This window comes from Pelodiscus sinensis, chromosome 4 (assembly GCF_052426305.1).
Source record: "Pelodiscus sinensis isolate ZL-2025 chromosome 4, ASM5242630v1, whole genome shotgun sequence".
Classification (NCBI taxonomy): Eukaryota; Metazoa; Chordata; order Testudines; family Trionychidae; genus Pelodiscus; species Pelodiscus sinensis.
This window is the reverse complement of record NC_143055.1, coordinates 127399095-127417287: the sequence shown is the minus strand read 5'-3', so window position 1 is coordinate 127417287 and position 18193 is coordinate 127399095. Positions and strand designations below refer to the sequence as shown.

The 18193-nt window shown below is 44.9% G+C and overlaps 1 protein-coding gene across 2 annotated transcripts in view; it reads left to right on the top strand.

The window, feature by feature from the left end:
* The window catches only part of FRAS1 (Fraser extracellular matrix complex subunit 1), a 294040-nt gene that overhangs the window by 244722 nt on the left and 31125 nt on the right, over nucleotides 1–18193 (top strand). For both annotated transcript variants that reach the window (XM_075929458.2, XM_014578940.4), the window contains exons 49-60: nucleotides 159–386; nucleotides 1943–2056; nucleotides 3850–4000; nucleotides 6821–6980; nucleotides 8380–8548; nucleotides 9969–10215; nucleotides 11310–11654; nucleotides 12001–12161; nucleotides 14383–14530; nucleotides 15305–15510; nucleotides 16493–16649; nucleotides 17196–17396. In XM_075929458.2, the coding sequence (XP_075785573.2) occupies nucleotides 159–386; nucleotides 1943–2056; nucleotides 3850–4000; nucleotides 6821–6980; nucleotides 8380–8548; nucleotides 9969–10215; nucleotides 11310–11654; nucleotides 12001–12161; nucleotides 14383–14530; nucleotides 15305–15510; nucleotides 16493–16649; nucleotides 17196–17396 (2287 nt within the window). The remainder of the gene's footprint in view (nucleotides 1–158; nucleotides 387–1942; nucleotides 2057–3849; nucleotides 4001–6820; nucleotides 6981–8379; nucleotides 8549–9968; nucleotides 10216–11309; nucleotides 11655–12000; nucleotides 12162–14382; nucleotides 14531–15304; nucleotides 15511–16492; nucleotides 16650–17195; nucleotides 17397–18193) is intronic.

The following is an 18193-nucleotide window of genomic DNA, read 5'->3' as shown; positions in this document are numbered from 1 at the left end:
TTCTGTCTTTCTCTTGAAATCTTGTACCTGAAAAGAAGACAGGTGAAAAGGTAACAAGCTTGAATCCGAGCTCCGTTGGCCAGACTAACCCACCCCTCCTGCTCAAGGATGTTTTACTGGCTTTGCACCCTTCTCCACCCACCCGTTCCTTTGGGCAGGCTGAATTGATCACATTCACCATCGTGCAACCCCCTCGCCATGGGCTGATTGAACACACCAGCAACGGGCAGCACTATCGCCCGACAGCCACCTTCACCATGGACGACATCTACCAGAACCGGGTCTCCTACAGCCACGATGGCAGCAACTCCCTGAAGGATCGCTTCACCTTCACCGTGTCAGATGGGACCAATCCCTTTTTCGTTGTGGAGGATGGAGGGAAAGAAGTAAGGGAGAATGGGGGGAAGAGGGAGATTTCCTGTAAGGGTGTATCTAAACTATACCCCTTTGCCGGCAGAGGGATATAAATTAAACGTATCGAAAGTGCAAATGAAGCCGGGATTTAAATATCCCGTGCTTCATTTGCATAATGGCGGCTGCCGCTTTTCTTCGAAACAGGGTTTTTTGAAAAAAACCCTGCAGTTTAGACGGGGCATTTTCGATAGAAATGTCCCATTTCAGCAGATCAAAAAAATTAGTATTACAGGATCTTTCAAAACAGGGCATTTCTGTCAAAAATGCCCCATCTAAACTGCTGGATTTTTTTTTCTAAAAGCTCTGTTTCAAAAAAAAGCAGCGGCTGCCATTATGCAAATGAAGTGCAGGATATTTAAATCCCAGCTTCATTTGCACTTTTGATACGTTTAATTTACAACCCTCTGCTGACAGTGATGTAAGTGATGTAAAGCTACCTGAAAATGTCCTGTTTCATTTGGCTGTTGTATTTTATACCTTTGGGGGCAGATCCTTTGTGAGTATAAATGGGCATATCTCCGTGATGTTAATGGTTGTGTGATGGCTGGTCCGTGGGTGCTGGGTTAGTGCTTTGATTGTAGGTGTTGTGTGCTTTGTGATTTTTAAATCTCAAAGGGATAGTCATGTTTGTCTGTAACTTTTAAAAACAACAAGTAGTCCTATGGCACTGTAGAGAACATAAGAACGGCCATACTTGGTCAGACCAAAGGTCCATCTAGCTCAGTAGCCTGTCTGCTGACAGTGGCCAATACCAGATGCCCCAGAGGGAGGGATCACAACAGGTAATCCTCACGTGATCCCTCCCCTGTCACCCACCTCCAGAGAAACAGAGGCGAGGGACACCATTCCTATCCTTTTTGGCTAATAGATTCATGGAGGTTAGGTCCATCAATGGCTAGCTAGTTCTTTTTTGAACTCTGTTAAAGTTCTAGCCTTCATTGCATCCTCTGGCAAAGAGTTCCACAGGTTGACTGTGCACTGAGTGAAGAAAAATTTCCTTTTGTTTGTTTTAAACCTCCTGCTTATCAATTTGACTGACAAAAAGTAGATTTACAATAGCTGAGGATCTGACCCCCAAATTATAAAAATCCACTTAAATTCAAGGCACTACATGGATTTGCACTAGCTGAGAATCAGACATTTATCCTGATGCAATTATAGCTCTCTTGCGGTATCATATTAGCCTTGTGCTTTGCCCAGCAGTGTGATTGCAGTGTAGTCTTAAATCATCTGGTCCATTCAAATGGCTGCAACAAAAGAGGAAAGGTGCTTTGCATCTTCACTAATGTAAAGAAATGGAGCTACCGACCCCACAGGGTAGCAGCGCTATAGAGAGTCAGCGTCAAGTCGACCAGCAGCAAATATTGTCTGCCATTGCGGTATTGGCACTGGGTATTTTTCTGTTAATGCTGTGGGAGAAAGAGGCTAATGCAGATTGTATTTGAACCCCTTTCCCCTGCATCTGTTTCATCTGATTAATCATGGAAGCTCGTTACGGTCTGACCTCTGTGTCTGGACTCTTGCTTAGATTGTGACAGCGGCACCGCAGCGATTCAAAGTGGATATTCTCCCTGTAGATGATGGGACCCCCAGAATTGTCACCAACTTGGGCCTGCAGTGGCTGGAGTACATGGATGGCATGGTAACAGCTTGTTTTCAGCTCTGTTAGAACTGGCCCGTTCATTTTCCCGGAAGAGGGAGGGGAGCAACAGGCGCGAGAAACTCCAAAATGTCTCATCGCTCTTCTTTGGGACTCGCAAAAACCCGAGTGTGCCCTATGGTCTAGGGAAATGCATGATGGAGACAGAGAGCATGTGGGAATCAAGGAACTGTGGCGGGAAGAGTGAGAGGGTTAACCCCATCTACTCTGAAATCTCCCCAGACAGCCTGCACTTTGTAATGTGCAACGCTAGTTATATGTGTGTTCCCCGTGGGAGTATGGATGAACCTCATTGGCACGAGGAGGCTGATTGTCTGCAGACATAACACTGATAGAGCAAAACAAGATGGACTGACTGGAAGTTCCAGGGAGAGTCCTTAGACTCTTGGGGTACGTCTAGACTACAGGCTTCTGTCAACAGAAGTTTTGTCGACAGATACTGTCAACAAAGCTTCTGTCGACAAAGAGTGTCTAGACTACATTCAGTTCTGTCAACAAAGCAAGCTGCTTTGTCGACATGGTAGTGTAGACGCAAAGGACAGTTTACATGCAATAACACCTTCTGTCGACAGAACTCTGTCGACAGAAGGCGTTATGCCTTGTAAAATGAGGTTTACCAGCGTCGACAAAACTGCTAAGTTCTGTCAACGTTATGTCGACAGAACTCAGCGGTAGTGTAGATGCAGGTATAGTTTTGTCGACAAAAGTCCACTTTTGTCGACAAAACCCTGTAGTCTAGACACACCCAAAGAGTTTTTTTGTTAATATTTTCCATTCACATTGTTTTCTCTTGAGGAAACATAAAAGAAGTGGGGTGAGACTGAGGAACCCACGTGACAGGGCAGTGAAAGAGGGCTAGCACATGTTAATGTCAGCTGTGCAAAATGTTCTGAGTAGGGGGGTCTAGGTTGGATATTTGGAAAAACTGTTTCCCTAGGAGGGTGGTGAAGCACTGGGATGGGTTCCTTAGGGAGGTGGTGGAATCTCCATCCCTAGAGGTTTTTAAGTCCCAGCTTGACAAAGCCCTGGCTGGGATGATTTAGCTGGGGTTGGTTCTGCTTTGGGCAGGTGTTTGGACTCGATGATCTCCTGAGGTCTCTTCCAACTCTAGGAATCTGTAAATCTGAAATTCAGTCCATCTGCAAAGCTGACCCATGCTTCAAGCTTGCCTGAGCTGAGTTTTAACCAGCTGTGTTGACAGGTTATTTTCATGTAAAACTGGGAGGTGTGTCATAGATTCGAGCCCAGATGGAAAAGACCACACGTGGCAATATTGCACAAGTTTCCTTTCATTCAAACCATAAACTCTCATCTGAATCCTTTGCTTAACACACAAACAGGACTCCTCCATCCCTGTCTGTCCTGGGATGCTATTCGCATGTCCTCTATAGCAACGTTTTCCCTCTCTAAGGCCAGGTCTACATTAGACTCAGCCGCTCAGCTTAAAGTACGCAATTCCAGCTACATCGAATACGTAGTTGGAGTCAGCTCACCTTAAGCTATGGTCAGTGGTATTCCCATGGCGGGAGGCCGACAGGAGCACTCCTGGCAAGTGCAGGAGCTGAGGTACCTCTGAGTTTGATTTAGTGAGTCTTAACTAGACTTGCCAAAATTGAACTCTGGAAGATCCATTGCAGCAGTGTCAATCTTCCGGGGAGTGAAGACACGGCTTAAGTAATGTTCCACGGTTCAATTCTTTCAGTTAGCCCCTTAATCAGACCTGCTATGCAGCATCTCAGAAATTGTGTAATCTCTCTGGTGTGGCTTTAATCCAGGCCACAAATCTGATCACCAAGAAGGAACTACTGACTATGGACCCCGACACAGAGGACAAACAGCTGATCTATGAGATAACAACTAGACCCAAACATGGTCATGTGGAGAACAAGCTGAAACCAGGGACAGCTGTGACTATGTTTACACAAGGTAGGGAAGCAGGACTGCATTTTATTGATCTATGGCAACATAGTTCATGTACTAAAGAAACACAGAGACTGATTGTGATGTGCAATGTCCCTGATTTCAGCACAGTTGCTGATTTACACCAGTGCAGTAAGAGAATAAGGTCCTTCTCTCCTGTATGAGAAAGATGGGGGTTTTTTAAATTTAAAATGAAGCAAACTTCGATATTTTTCCTCCCAGTTCAAGAAACCAAATGTTTTCCATGGATGTGGTCCTGAATCCAGATCCCTATCAACCCAGTGCTCAGGGCTGTTTGGAGCTGTCGGTTTGATTAGGGCCAACCATAGATTTTTACACCTTGGTCTGAACATCACCAAAGCTTGGGTGTGTTTGAATGGAAGGTTTGGATTGGGCTCACCCATACATTGGTATCCACCTTGAAGTATTTTGTTTTATGGCTGGATTTTTAAAAACACTTCCAAGTTTTTTCAGCGTTTATTCTGGAGGCATGCTGTTTTAAAGAGTTGCAAGTCACTTCCCCAGTAATTATTTTATAAATTGAAAATGTTAGGGATGCAGTTTGCAGTACTCACTGAAGAGCTAAAAATGCCTTCTGTAGGTCTAGCTTCTGGCTCTTCTTGTCTAATGAAAATATTACCTTGGCCAGATAATATGTTCCTGACTTTTCTGATTGCCTTCTGCAAGACAATTGGGTAGACACCTGTAATTAATGACCATATAGAACTTGATAGTACTATTGGGTAAAATTTTTCATTTACAAAATGGGCTCAGGTACTCGGGAGCCTAAATCTCCTGGAAAATAAGTTTTGAAAATGGAACGTAGGTTCCTAATTGACTTGGATGCTTTTGAAAATTCAGGCTTTGATGACTTACTTCTGCCCAGTGCAAGGAGGACACAGAGGAGAAACTTGAGTCTCAGAGTACCTTCTCTGGGTGCTCCTATGGAGAGATGGATTTACACTGCCCCATGGACAACATGAGAGTAAACTCTCCATCTGGCCCTTCTTGTTTCTGTTACAGTAGATCCCAGAGGTACCAATCTAGAACAAGGCCCCATTTTGCTACATAATGGGCAAACACAGAGTTTGTCTTACTTCTTTTCATCAGAACTCCCCAGCCAAGCGCGTCCCATTTTGTGTAAAGTAAATCCCGGCTAACAGGAAGGAAGAGACCCAATATTATTATATGAGTAGAGGTCAAGGAGTCAGTTTAACACTGTGGCAAAGCTCAGACACAACTGACTATCTGAATGGGAAGCAACTGTCTAGGAAAGAGAACTGCAGAAAGGGATCGAGGGGTCATAGTGGACCACAAGCTAAATATGAGTCAACTGTGTGACACTGTTGCAAAAAAACCAAACATGATTCTGGGATGCATTAAAAAGGTGTGTTGTGAGCAAGGCACAAGAATTCTTCTGCACTACTCTGCACTGATTAGGCCTCAGTTGGAGTATTGTGTCCAGTTCTGGGTACCACATTTGAAAAAAGATGTGGAGAAATTGGAGACAGTCCAGAGAAGAGCAATACAAATTATTAAAGGTCTAGAGAACATGACCTATGAGGGAAGATTGAAAGAATTGGGCTTGTTTAGTTTAGAAAAGAGAAGACTAAGAGAGGACATGATAGCCGTTTTCTAGTATTTAACAAGGGGTTACAAGGAGGAGGGAGAGAAATTATTCTCCTTGGCCTCTGAGGATAGGACAAGAAGCAATGGACTTACACTGCAGCAAGAGAAGTTTAGGTTGGACATTAGGAAAAACTTCCTAACTGTCCAGGTGGTTAAACACTGGAATAAATTGCCTGGGGAGGTTGTGGAATCTCCATCTCTGGAGATATTTCAGAGCAGGCTAGATAGACTTCTCTCAGGGATGATCTAGATGGTGCTTGGTCCTGCCATAAGGGCAGGGGACTGGACTTGATGACCTCTCGAGGTGCCTTCCAGGTCCAGTATTCTAGGATTCTGTGATTCTATCTCTGCAGCTATATAGTGGCCTTAAAGGGGCACACACTAAAATACAGACCAGGATTTAATTAAACACTGCTTAAGCAAATTTATATTAAAATAGTCTACCAGTCAAATTTTGTTAAAAAACATCCTATTTAATAAATCCTTTTTTTTTATTAAGTCATGGAAGAAAAGATGAGGTGGGTTTTTCGGGAGCGCAAGGAAGACGCAGTGTGACTTGTGATGGCTCTTGGACCGGAGTGAATGACAAATAGCTACTAGAGTTGCACCAATGTAAATCTTGTGATCAGAATCAGGCCCATAGGGACGTAGGATGCAGCTTTAAGCTTTTCACCTGTAAAACGCTCAGGGTATGTCTACACAGCAGTTATTTCAAAATAACAGAAGTTATTTTGAAACAACTTTCCTAGCATCTACGCAGCCATTCCGTTTTTTTGAAATAGCAGAGGGCTTATTTCGAAATTGGTAAAGCTCATTCCACGAGGAATAGCGCCAATTTCGAAACTGCTATTTTGAAATAAGTGCTGTGAAGACGCTTATTTCGAAATAGGGGGCCTCCAGCCCTTCCCAGGGTGCCCTGCTAGCTGCCTTGGCCACAAGGCAACTTCTGACCTGATGCCCTGCCGGAACTGGTTCCAACCAGCCTTAAATGCAATTCAACGTCCATTCAGTGTGGACCTGCTATTTTTAAATAGAAAAACGCTATTTCGAAATGCATTTTGTGTGTAGACACGTTATTTTGAAATAAGCTATTTCTAATTAACTATTTCAAAATGGTTTTTTTCAAAATAACACTGTAGTGTAGACATACCCTCACTGAATGCCTGGCATGGTTCATGGAGACTCTCTTCCTGACAGAGGATGTGAACCTGGGACTGATTCGGTACGTGCTGCTTGAAGAGAAGATCCAGGAAACTGTGGATAGCTTTCAGTTTCTAGTGAAAGACAGCAAGCCCAATATGGTCAGGGACAACGTCTTCCATATCCAGTGGTCTCTCATCAGCTTTCAGTGCACTAGGTAAGCTGCCTTGTCCGACATACAGGGCCTTATTTGGTGGTGGGTGGAAGTTAAGTTACACCTCAGTAAGCAGTTGGTATAACAGGCAGGGGGCTACAGAAAGAGAGACTCTTAGACTCACTTTGCATTTTGGCTCTCGGTTTTCATGCAGCCGTGCTAGGAAGTGGCCGGGGCCTAGTGTATGAGAATAATTCCATGGGGATCAATAATCATTGTTTATTAGTGTATCTCAACGCCCCATTATGCTGCGTGTGAATAAAGGCCAGTCCCAAGTGATGAATCAGCCCTAAAATGAAGCCAGATACAACCCAGTAATTTCAATTGAGAAATTACCATGAGTGTTTACTGAGAGAGCTCTTACACTGTGCTTTTTCATCAGTAGAGCCCAATGTGCTTTACAAGGGAGGGGAGTGAGGTTAGCTCCTGTTTAAAGATGGGTAAACTGAGGCACAAAGTTGCTGTGACTTGCCCAAGGTAACCCAGACGCTAGTGGCAGAATTCAGATCTCACAAGTCCCTGCCCAGTAGCATAGTCCCTAGAACACACCACCTCTATGCCAGTGTTTCTTAAACTGTGTTCTGCAGCACACCGGAGTGCTGCAAGGCAGTCGGAGGAGTGCTGTGGAGAACAGAATTCAAAATGGCTGCACTTAAAGGGGCAGGTGACCTTTTATTGAGGGGAAAAAAAAGTAGGGGAGAAAAAGGGTCAGGGGGAAAGTTTTTTTTTTTCTCCTCAATAACTTTTCCCCAACCCTTTTTTCCCCAATAATTCCCCCCCTACCCCCCATGGTGTTCCTCATAAAAAAAATTATTGTTTGGTGTTCCTCCATCTTAAAAAGTTTAAGAAACACTGACCTATGAATTACACTGTGTAGCATTTATCAGCCTGAGTTTGGATAGCTGTGTTCCCTTTGCGTTCAGTGGGAGTGGCATCCACATATCTAAGATTACAGTTTGCACCATCGTATTTGTCAGTCCCTTAGGGTGTGTCTAGACTACAGAGTTTTGTCAACAAAAGTCCACTTTTGTCGACAAAACTATACCAGCGACAGAGTTTCTGTCGACAGGTGTTATTGCATGTAAACTGTCCTTTGCGTCTACACTACCATGTCGACAAAGCAGCTTGCTTTGTCAACAGAACTGAATGTAGTGTAGACGCTCTTTGTCGACAGAAGTTTTGTCGACAGTATCTGTCAAAACTTCTGTCGACAAAAGCCTGTAGTCTAGACGTACCCCAACTGTGTCTCCTGATCTCCCCTTCCTTTGAGGCTTGAGTTAAACTGGATGTGGGCTTGCTTGGTGCCACTAGGGTGTGTTCCATTCCGGTTCTTACACCATGCTCCTCACCTTGGTGCCTGAGTGACGTGCTTAACACATCTCCACGTTGTGTACGTTCCCAGCTACAATGTCAGCGAGAAGGCGGGCTTGGTCAGCGTGACGGTGAAGAGGATCGGTAACCTGCACCAATATGCCATTGTCCTGTGCCGCACAGAGCAGGGAACAGCTACTTCCAGCTCGAGTATCACTTCCAAGCCGGGACAGCAGGACTATGTAGAGTATGCAGGCCAGGTGGGTTGGGAAGTTCTACGGGACTATATGCCCCAGAAATAGCCCTAGGGAAAACTGACATCCTCCGAAGTTGAGGGTTGAAGGTGTCTCGTCTTCCCTGCTTGACCCACAAATGAGCTGTTCTGCGGCAGCCTCTACGTGCCTTGCCATGTGGCAGAGTGGGACTGGCTGAGCCAGCTCCTTAACACCTTGTTTTGCAGGGTGGGATACGCATAATCCAATGCAGGGCAGTAGTGAACAAGCAACTCAGACATGAGCTCCCACTGCATTGCTGTGGCAGAAAGGGCTAACACAGTCCTCAGAGGGATCAATCGGGGAGTAGCGAGCAGAGTTAGGGGAGCTGATTTTGCCACTGTATGTGGCACTGGTGAGACCAAGAGTTGCATGCGGGAGATCAGATCAGATGATCTAATGGTCCCTTCTCATCTTAATATCTGTGGCTAAAATTTTGCACGTTAAATTCCTTAATTGAGATTTGTTTTTAACATGTCCGTTTGAGTCTTCTCTCACGTCAGTTTGTCACCAGTGGACTTGCTCTTGATTTTCAGACGAAAGTTTGCTTAAGCTATTACTCATTGATTAGAAATATGTTTACAAGCTGGAAAAAAAAATCCGTGAAACCAGTTTTTTGAAATTCGAGTAATTCTCTGCAGTGTTGTGACTCTAATCAACTTCAGCTTTCAATGAGCACGAGAGGCAAAAACTGAAAATGATCAGTCAGTTTTCATCATGTAAGCTTTATGGAATACAAAAAAAAAAAACCCACGTCAATAAAAGAAGAGGTAAAACCGTCAAGTAGACTTTTAGACTACATCACTTTTAAGAATCTAAGGAGTTCTGAGGGTCTAGGTTGAGAGTACGTTCTCTTAAAGTATGTGTTTTATGAGGACAGAGTCCATAGCTGTAAGGGAATATTCTGAAAGACTGTGTATAATATAGGCTTGCCTAAATTCTGCTGTCTTTCACACTGGTGTAAATGGGGAGTAACTCCATAAAAGTAAATGGAATGACTCAAAACTAGCGTGAGATCAGAATCAAGGAGCCTGACTCTCCAGTGCTTTTTGCCTTGTGTAGTTGTTTGTCCCTGTGCAAAACTCTCTGAAATGAGAATGTAGAGATTTGCTTTCCCTTGGGCCTGCTGTATATGACTGAACAAGGGAAATTCAGTGAAGAACTGAGCTCAGGACCTGTGTTATCATATTGCCATCCCAACAGCTCCAAACCTCACTGAGATTACTTGAGAGGCTTTCCTTTGACAAGGGTGGGTTTTGGATTGGGTCCCAAGTGAACAAAAGCAAAGCAAAATTGAAGTGGTGCACTTTTTAACAAAGTTTCAGAGTGTCCGTACTTTTCAGAAGGGAGCGGAGGCGGAGGATGTCTTTTGCAGCTGTAAACCCACTTCTTGTTCATTTCCTTACAGGTGCAGTTTGATGAATGGGAGGATACCAAAGCATGTACCATTGTCATCAATGATGATGACATCTTTGAGAACCCAGAGAGCTTCACTGTAGAGCTCAGCATGCCAGCTTATGCTCTGCTGGGAGAGATCACCCAGGCCAAAGTCATGATCAATGATACCGAGGATGAACCCACTCTGCAGTTTGACAGGAAGACTTACCATGTCAACGAGAGTGCTGGCTTCCTGTCCGCCCCCATTGAAAGGAAAGGTTTGTGCTATTACCCACAGTAACCATGATACTGCATGTCCAGATAGTGCTCTTCAGCACAGGAGTTAAAGCTGTTCTATAAACTCTAACTCACTAAGAGTTGACGTTCCATTGTGTGATGTTAGGCCCATTTTACAGATGGATAAACTGAAAGCTACAGAGATTAAATGACAAGGTCCCACAATAAATCAGTGTCATGCACCGTCTTTACTCCCCCCTCTGATGGTGCTTTTGATAATAGAATTTTGAAATATCAACATGTGTTCATCTGGCTCCATTGCTCTTTGAAGCTACCGGGCTTTCCCGTTTTTTCAGCAAATAGATCTTCCTTTCAAGTGATGTCATAGCTGGCCATTGGACTTTAACTAAAGCTAGATGAGGGGGGTTAGCGCAGAACTCTGCCCCACCTTAGTTCAGACAAGATTCCTGGCTGGGCCCCTTTTTTTCTTTCAAGCCTTTCTTGGGTGCATCTACACTGCAGGGCTTAACTTGAAATAAGCTATGCAAATTGAGCTACGTTAATTGCGTATCTTTGAAATAGCTTATTTTGCAATAGGGAGAGTCTACACAGCACTTATTTCAAAACAGAGCACTCTGCCTCCAACATCCCTTCCTCGTACAGTGAGGGTTACAGGAGTTGGAGTAAGAAGTCCTCTGGCTTGACAGTATTTTGACACTATTTTGAAATAACTGCCTGCTGTGTAGACGCGGACTAAGTTATTTCGGAATAGTGCTAATTATTTCAAAGTAGCGTTGCAGTGTAGACGTATCCCTTGTCTCATTTTGCTGTATTTCCTAACTACAAAGTTGTGCATTTCTGTATGATAAAGTAAACACACCAATTATTTTCCACACTGGATGCCCATGTCCCCATTTTTTTTTTTATTTCTGTGACCTTAACCCAAAGCTTAACTGAGATAACACTGGCATTTCCAGGGAGACTACAAGTCAGCTCTTTCTCTCTCTCTTACATGAAGATCCAAACTCAAAGTTTAAAACCAGAGTTCTTTCAGGTCTAACGTGAGCCTATGTCCCTTTACCGCTACTGTAACTTTCTAGCAATAACACTTCTGTCCTTGTATGTTACTTTGTAGGGGATACCAGCAGCATCGTATCTGCCATTTGCTACACCCTCTCCAAATCTGCTAAAGGCAGCAGCCTTTACGCACTGGAGTCGGGTTCTGACTTCAAGTCGAGGGGGATGTCGAATGAGAACCGTGTTATTTTGGGGCCCGGTGTCACCATGTCAACCTGTGACATCAAACTGATCGATGACAGCGAGTACGAGGAGGAGGAGGAGTTTGAAATTGTCCTGGCAGATGCCTCCAGTAATGCGCGCATAGGGGGCGTGGCTTCGGCCAAGGTGGTGATCAGTGGTCCCAACGACGCCTCCACTGTGTTCCTGGGGAACGCGACTTTTACTGTCCATGAGGATGCAGGTAAGGGAGAGCAGTACTTCCACTGGAACTGGGCTTGTTGTCACTGTGAGTTACTTTCAGTACAAATACTGCTTTCCCAGTGCGTGGTGTAAAGAGCTGAACCATCCAACCAGCTGTGTGCTATAGACCTAAAAGGCAGCAACAGCTCTGGCACTTCTTCATCCTGCCCCCAAGTTGGAGCTTAGCTCTGGTTATTACTGTCTGCAAGGCACTGTCCTTTCTGTAGTACCATGGACAGAGGCAGTATGAAGGGAAAGGACATAGCATGATGGTACCTATTGATGTGCTTTGATTGTTTCCAGCCACGTTCTAATCATGGTTTTACTCTGTGTAACTTTGCCTCCAGGTACCATTGACATTCCAGTGATCCGCCACGGCACTGACCTCTCAACCCCCACCTCAGTGTGGTGTGCAACTCGGACTTCAGATCCTCCCTCGGCCAGCCCAGGAATTGACTATATCCCCAGCTCCAAGAAAGTAGAGTTCAGACCAGGCCGAACAGAGGAGGTATTGGGCTGCGCACCCGGCGCTTAGATGGAAATATTTAATCTCCAGCTCTCTCTCTTATATAATCACCGTCTTCCCTGGTGTTGATAGTAAAATTTACTGCAGTTGTTTATCAGAATAAAACAGACATAAGTATGTTTATAGATACAGTTGATCCCAGGTTCCTGCCAATAGAATTGCATCAAGAGCTATTTTAATCTAATAAAAAAAAGTGTCGGTGGCAGAAAGAGTTGCCACAAACCTTCCAAGCATCAGCCATGAGCAGGCTGATTCCCCATGTAGGACTGCCATTTCCAGACTTGGCATATTACACTAATCGTAATTGCTTCAGTGCTAACGTGTGCTCCTCGTCTGGCTGTTGTAGCCACCTGTTCTCTCTTGCCGTGTCTTTTCATTGTGAGCTCTTTAGGCAGGAGAAATCTTTTCATTTTGTGGGCAGGGCACCTCGCACAATGGGGCCCCGATACAAAAAAGTAATATTAATTTTAAAAAGCCAAGTGATACTCAGGGCCTATTGGCCAAGTCAAGTTGTTGATTTTGTCCCATTCTGCCATAGTCTCTGTGGAATCCCTGAGTTATCCAACCCATCACTAAGCCTCCTCCATTCGTGGGCGGTCACAACTGGTAATGCTTGGCTATTTCAACTAATCAGACCCTGAATTTATCCTACATGACACTGAAGGGTGAAGTTCTATCTTTTATGCGTGACCAGGCACTTCACGGGAGACATAGGAAGACAGAAAAGGCACAAATGGCAACTAATCCCCATCCTCCCATTGACTTTCAGTGGGAATTAGATGCCCAACTTTCACTTGTGCCTTTGAGGGTACATTTAGACTACATTCTTTTTTCAAAAGGAGATATGCAAATTCTGGATGATGTGCTAATTTGCATATCGTCTTCCGATTGCTTTTTCGAAAGCATTTTTTCCGAAAGTGAAAGCAGTTTAGATGGGATTTTTTCGAAAGAACCCCCCTTTTTCGAAAGAATCCTGTACATCTTATTTTTTAAGGAAGATGGTTTCTTTCGAAAAAGGGGGGTTCTTTTGAAAAAATCCCATCTAAACTGCTTTCACGTTTGGGGAAAAAAATGCTTTCGAAAAAGCGATCAGAAGATATGCAAATTTGCATCAAATTTGCATATCTCCTTTCGAAAGAAGAATGTAGTCTAGATGTACCCTGATAGTCTTCTGTGTGTCTTAAAATTCTAAACATAAGGGTGACAAATACAATAGTAGGGCAGAGCTGGGGTGAGGAAAAGGGAGGATTACAGCACAGTTACTCTACAATCATGTTGCCGAGCTGCCTGCTAGGTTTGTGTCAAAACCCCAGTAGCTGAATCTGATGAGAAGGAAGAATGGTCTGGTTGGTGGGACACTAGCCTAGGAAGTGGGAAATCTCTGTTCAGTTTCCTACCCCCCCCCCCCCCACAGACTTCCTGTGTGACAATGGGCAGAGTCACTTGGCCTCTCTATGGTTTCCTTCCTCATCTGTTCACTGGAGATGCTCGCACCGCCCGAGCTCATAGGAGCGTTGTGATGATAAACACATGAAAGATAGTGAGGTGCTGCAAGAGCCTGGCAGCAGGAACCCTGTAAGCACCTACAATAGACAGATGAATCGGGGATGCTGGATGAGTAGAAACCAGATCAAATCAAGTTGGCATTCTGGGTAGAGAAGGTTCAGATGAAAGAATCTCTGCATCCTGCTCTTGGATGCAATGTGCATTATGTGTGAAGGGCATTTGCATGGACCCTTGCTGTTTGTGCACCTAGAAGAACCTCCAGTTAGTGACATGACTCAGAGGATGAGTCCCGTGGTATTTTCTCTGCTCTGACCAGATACAGTAACATTCCAATAGTCCGGCACTCCTGATAGTCCGGCATCAAAATGGCAAGAGCCTAGTGAGTGAGCTTCGGCAAAAAATGAGTCACAAGGTAACAGCAGCAGCAGCTGAACTGAGCAAAATGGTAAAAAAGGCTTAAAAAACCGAAAACATTACAGTGTACTGTATACAGTATGTACAAGAAAAAGGCTTAAGAACACTTTATATACAGTATATAATGTAGACAGTATATATATAACCAGCTTATAGTACCTCCTGATAATCCGGCATATCTGATAATCCGGCACCACCTAAGTCCCATAGGTTCCGGATTATCGGAAGTCTACTGTACCAGGGTTTATATGTCAGTAACCTGGCTCTTTTACTTTTCCTCTAGTACTGCACCTTGACAATCCTGGATGATGCCCAGTACCCAGTAATTGAAGGGTTGGAGACATTTGTTGTATACCTAAGCTCACCCCATGGGGCTGAATTGACCAAACCCTTCCAAGCTATAGTAGCCATTAACGACACCTTCCAAGATGGTAAGCTATCCAGTGAATTTATATCAAACGCATTCTAGCCCCTTCCCTTTCATATTTCCCTTGTGTGCTAAGGGAATCTGGCCCTTTTCAAGCAGCTGAGTTGAGGCTTCATCTAAACTCTCACTATATTTTCACCCTGCTGTGTTTTAAACATGATCCTGACCTCTGTGATTTCCTGCCTGGGAGGTATCTGCTTGCTGAAGAAATGTCTCTCTCGTATAACCCCAGAGAAACTGCTTTTTAATAACATGTAATTGTCTCTGCTCCTGAACAATCCGCTAAGATTTGCCCTCTTGGCCTCAGGTTTTTTCTGCCCCTAGCCATAGAAGATGTGATTGCAAAACTAAGAGCAATAGCCTGTCGAAGTATTACCCTTCTTTGTGTGTATCTCCAGCATACAGTACGCATACTGCTCAGACGCATTTACCTGAGGGGATAGCTCCTTCTCCAGTGTGTGCAGACAGGTCGTTACTTCAGGCAAAGTCAAAATGGGAAAGCAAAATGTTCAGTAACATTCTGTGTGTGTGACTGAGGGTTGGCAGGATGAGAAATCTGCTTCTTTACCCAGAGCAGCAGACTCTCCAGTTCCCAATGGGAGCAATGACCAGCTGTTTGGTTAAAGCCAAGAATGCTCTTTGTAAGCACTGGTAACAATCTCATTTGGCATCTCACTGCGCAACTGTCAGCCCACATGGTATTTCCTCAGTACGGTGCATTGGCCGCTCTTTAGCTTGTATCCCAGTGCAAGTGTGAATGGTGTTTTGCCCCCTGCAGTACCCAGCATGCAATTTGGCAAGGACTTGTACACTGTGAAGGAGAAGGACGGTGTCCTGCACATTCCTATCATCCGCACCGGAGACCTGAGCTATGAGTCCTCTGTCAGGTGCTACACCCGGAGCCAGACAGCAGAAGTCATGGCGGACTTCGAGGAGAGGAGAAATGCGGAGGATTCCCGCATCACTTTTTTGAAAGGGGAGAAGGCAAGTGGAACTTAACTGGGTTGGGAGAAGACAAAGAACATTCAGCAGATTAGGCTTTGAAAAGCTGGCTGCTCTCCTTGGCACTCTGCTGTTCAAAGGCTTTGCCAAACCCCGTTTCTCAGAAGTAATACTTCAACTGCTTTGGATTAGCTGTTGTTATTGTTCTGGAATTAAAAGATGAGTCCCTGGAGAATCTGCATTTAATAAAGCCCACTTCTTCAGCTTCCAGCTCATCTGAAGAAGTGGGTTTTGCCCATGAAAGCTCGTGATACTACATATATTTTTGTTTGTCTCTAAGGCTGTGTCTAGACTACATGCCTCTGTCGGCAGAGGCATGTAGATTAGACACATAGGCAAAGGTAAATGAAGCCGCGATTTAAATGATCGCGGCTTCATTTAAATTTACATGGCTGCCGCGCTGAGCCGACAAACAGCTGATCAGCTGTTTGTCGGCTCGCGCGCTAGTCTGGATGTTCCCCCTGTCGACATCAAAGCCCTTTGTCGGCAGCCCCGGTATTCCTTGTGGAATGAGGTTTACCGGGGCTGCCAACAAAGGGCTTTGATGTCGGCAGGGGGAACGTCCAGACTAGCGCGCGAGCCGACAAACAGCTGATCAGCTGTTTGTCGGCTCAGCGCGGCAGCCATGTAAATGTAAATGAAGCCGCGATCATTTAAATCGCGGCTTCATTACCTTTTCCAAAAAAACAAATCTACATGCCTCTGCCAACAGAGGCATGTAGTTTAGACGTACCCTAAGGTGCCACAGGACTACTCTTTTTTTTTTTTGTCTTTCTTTTTTTTAAACACACCCACTTTTCATTATATAGCTGCACTGTGATTTCCTCATGGAGTTTCAAAGGCTTCATTTAAAACACCCTGGTGTTAAATTCTAGGTAATGAGGAAACACAAACCTTCTATTAAAATCAGAAGAATTATTAGTATTAGTTGCTAGTATTTGATGGATGCTGTACTTGTCTGTAGGTAAAGAACTGCACTGTTTATATCAATGACGACTCTGCATTTGAACCGGAGGAGCAATTCCGGATCTATCTCGGCAGTCCCCTTGGAAACCACTGGAGCGGAGCTAGAATTGGGAAAAATGACGTGGCCACCATTACTGTCTCCAATGATGAAGACGGTAAGAGACATGGGATAGCATTAGGAGCTAGAGAGAGCATATTCAATTCCACATACAAATCAGTAGCATTCCACCCCTCTACGCTAAGTCTGAAAGTTAGCCATTATATGTAAACTGCTTCGAATTAAACCACTGACGTGTTGATCAGCGCTCCATTAAGTTTCAGTCACTCACATGTAAAACTGATTCTAAACCTCATGTTCAGTGGTACGCTGTGGTACGCAGACCACTAATGCTGGACAAAGCACAGTTAGCTCATTTGGAAAGGTTGGGCAAGCCAACTTACCTACGTGCTGAAGATCTGAGTGCCAAGATTATTGTGTGACTCCTGGCTGCAGCAGAGTGTCAGAGAGCTATAAATTTGGCCCTTGGGCTTCAGAAGTGCCTCTCAAACTAGCCTCTGATGTGCGGAGTAGTGTTGATGAGTTTTAGAAGGTGCTATGTCAGTGCAGCCTGGGCTGCTGGAGAGTGTACTGGGACGCCAGTTATTGTGAGGCTCTTAGAGTTGCTAAGGACATGTTTCTGTTTTTCATACCATTTCTCTAGCACCTACCATTGAGTTTGAGGAAGCTGCATACCAAGTACGGGAGCCACCAGGCCCTGAGGGCATTGCTGTTCTAAACATCAAGGTGCTCAGAAGGGGGGACCAGAACAGGACCTCGAAGGTCCGCTGCAGCACCCGGGATGGCTCAGCCCAGTCCGGAGTCGATTATTATCCAAAGAGTCGAGTCCTCAAGTTCAGCCCTGGTAAAAGTTACATGGATTTGAATTATGAGGTGGAGGGATTACTTAGTGACATTCGACATGGGCCCAAACAAATTAACATTCAAGGAAAACGTGCAAGTCATTTAAACAACAATGTACTATGTGGGGGATTTTCAAACACACTTGGCATTGGCCCAGCTCTGCTGCCGTTATGGTCATTATGTGTTTTGTTTTTCATCAGTGTGTGATTTCATGTATTAGCTAAAACATGAGCTACACCAAATCCCTTGAATGTATTTATGATTAGAGGTTTGTTCTAGACACACATGCTGCAGTCATATTTGATGCCATATTTTTAGTAGGAAGCACCTATGTAATCCTTTAAATGGGGGTAGGGAACCTTTTTTCTATCAGGGGCTGCTGACGCACAGAAAAAATCAACTGTGGACCACACACAGCCCCATGGGGAAGGGGAAGGGGCAGAGGCTCACAGCTTCCCCCCGAACATGGATGAGCCATCTCTCATAGTTCCAGTCCTACAGGGGCTGCAGAGGGTCAAGGTGGGGCCACAAATGACGTTCAGGTGCAGAAGGCAGCACTGGGCTGGGTCATACAGTTGTGGTGTGGGAGGGGGTAAGGACTCCAGATGGGGGTGCAGGCTCTGGGGTGTGCTTGGGGATGACAGGCTTGGGGTACATGAGGGGACTGTGGGCTAGTGCCAAGTCAGGGGTGTGGGTGCAGGATCTGGGAGAGAGTTAGGATGAGAGACGTTCTGACCAGGGACAGGGGGTTTGGAGTGGGTGTTCTGATGTGGAGCAGGGGGCTTCAGGGGAGGGTGT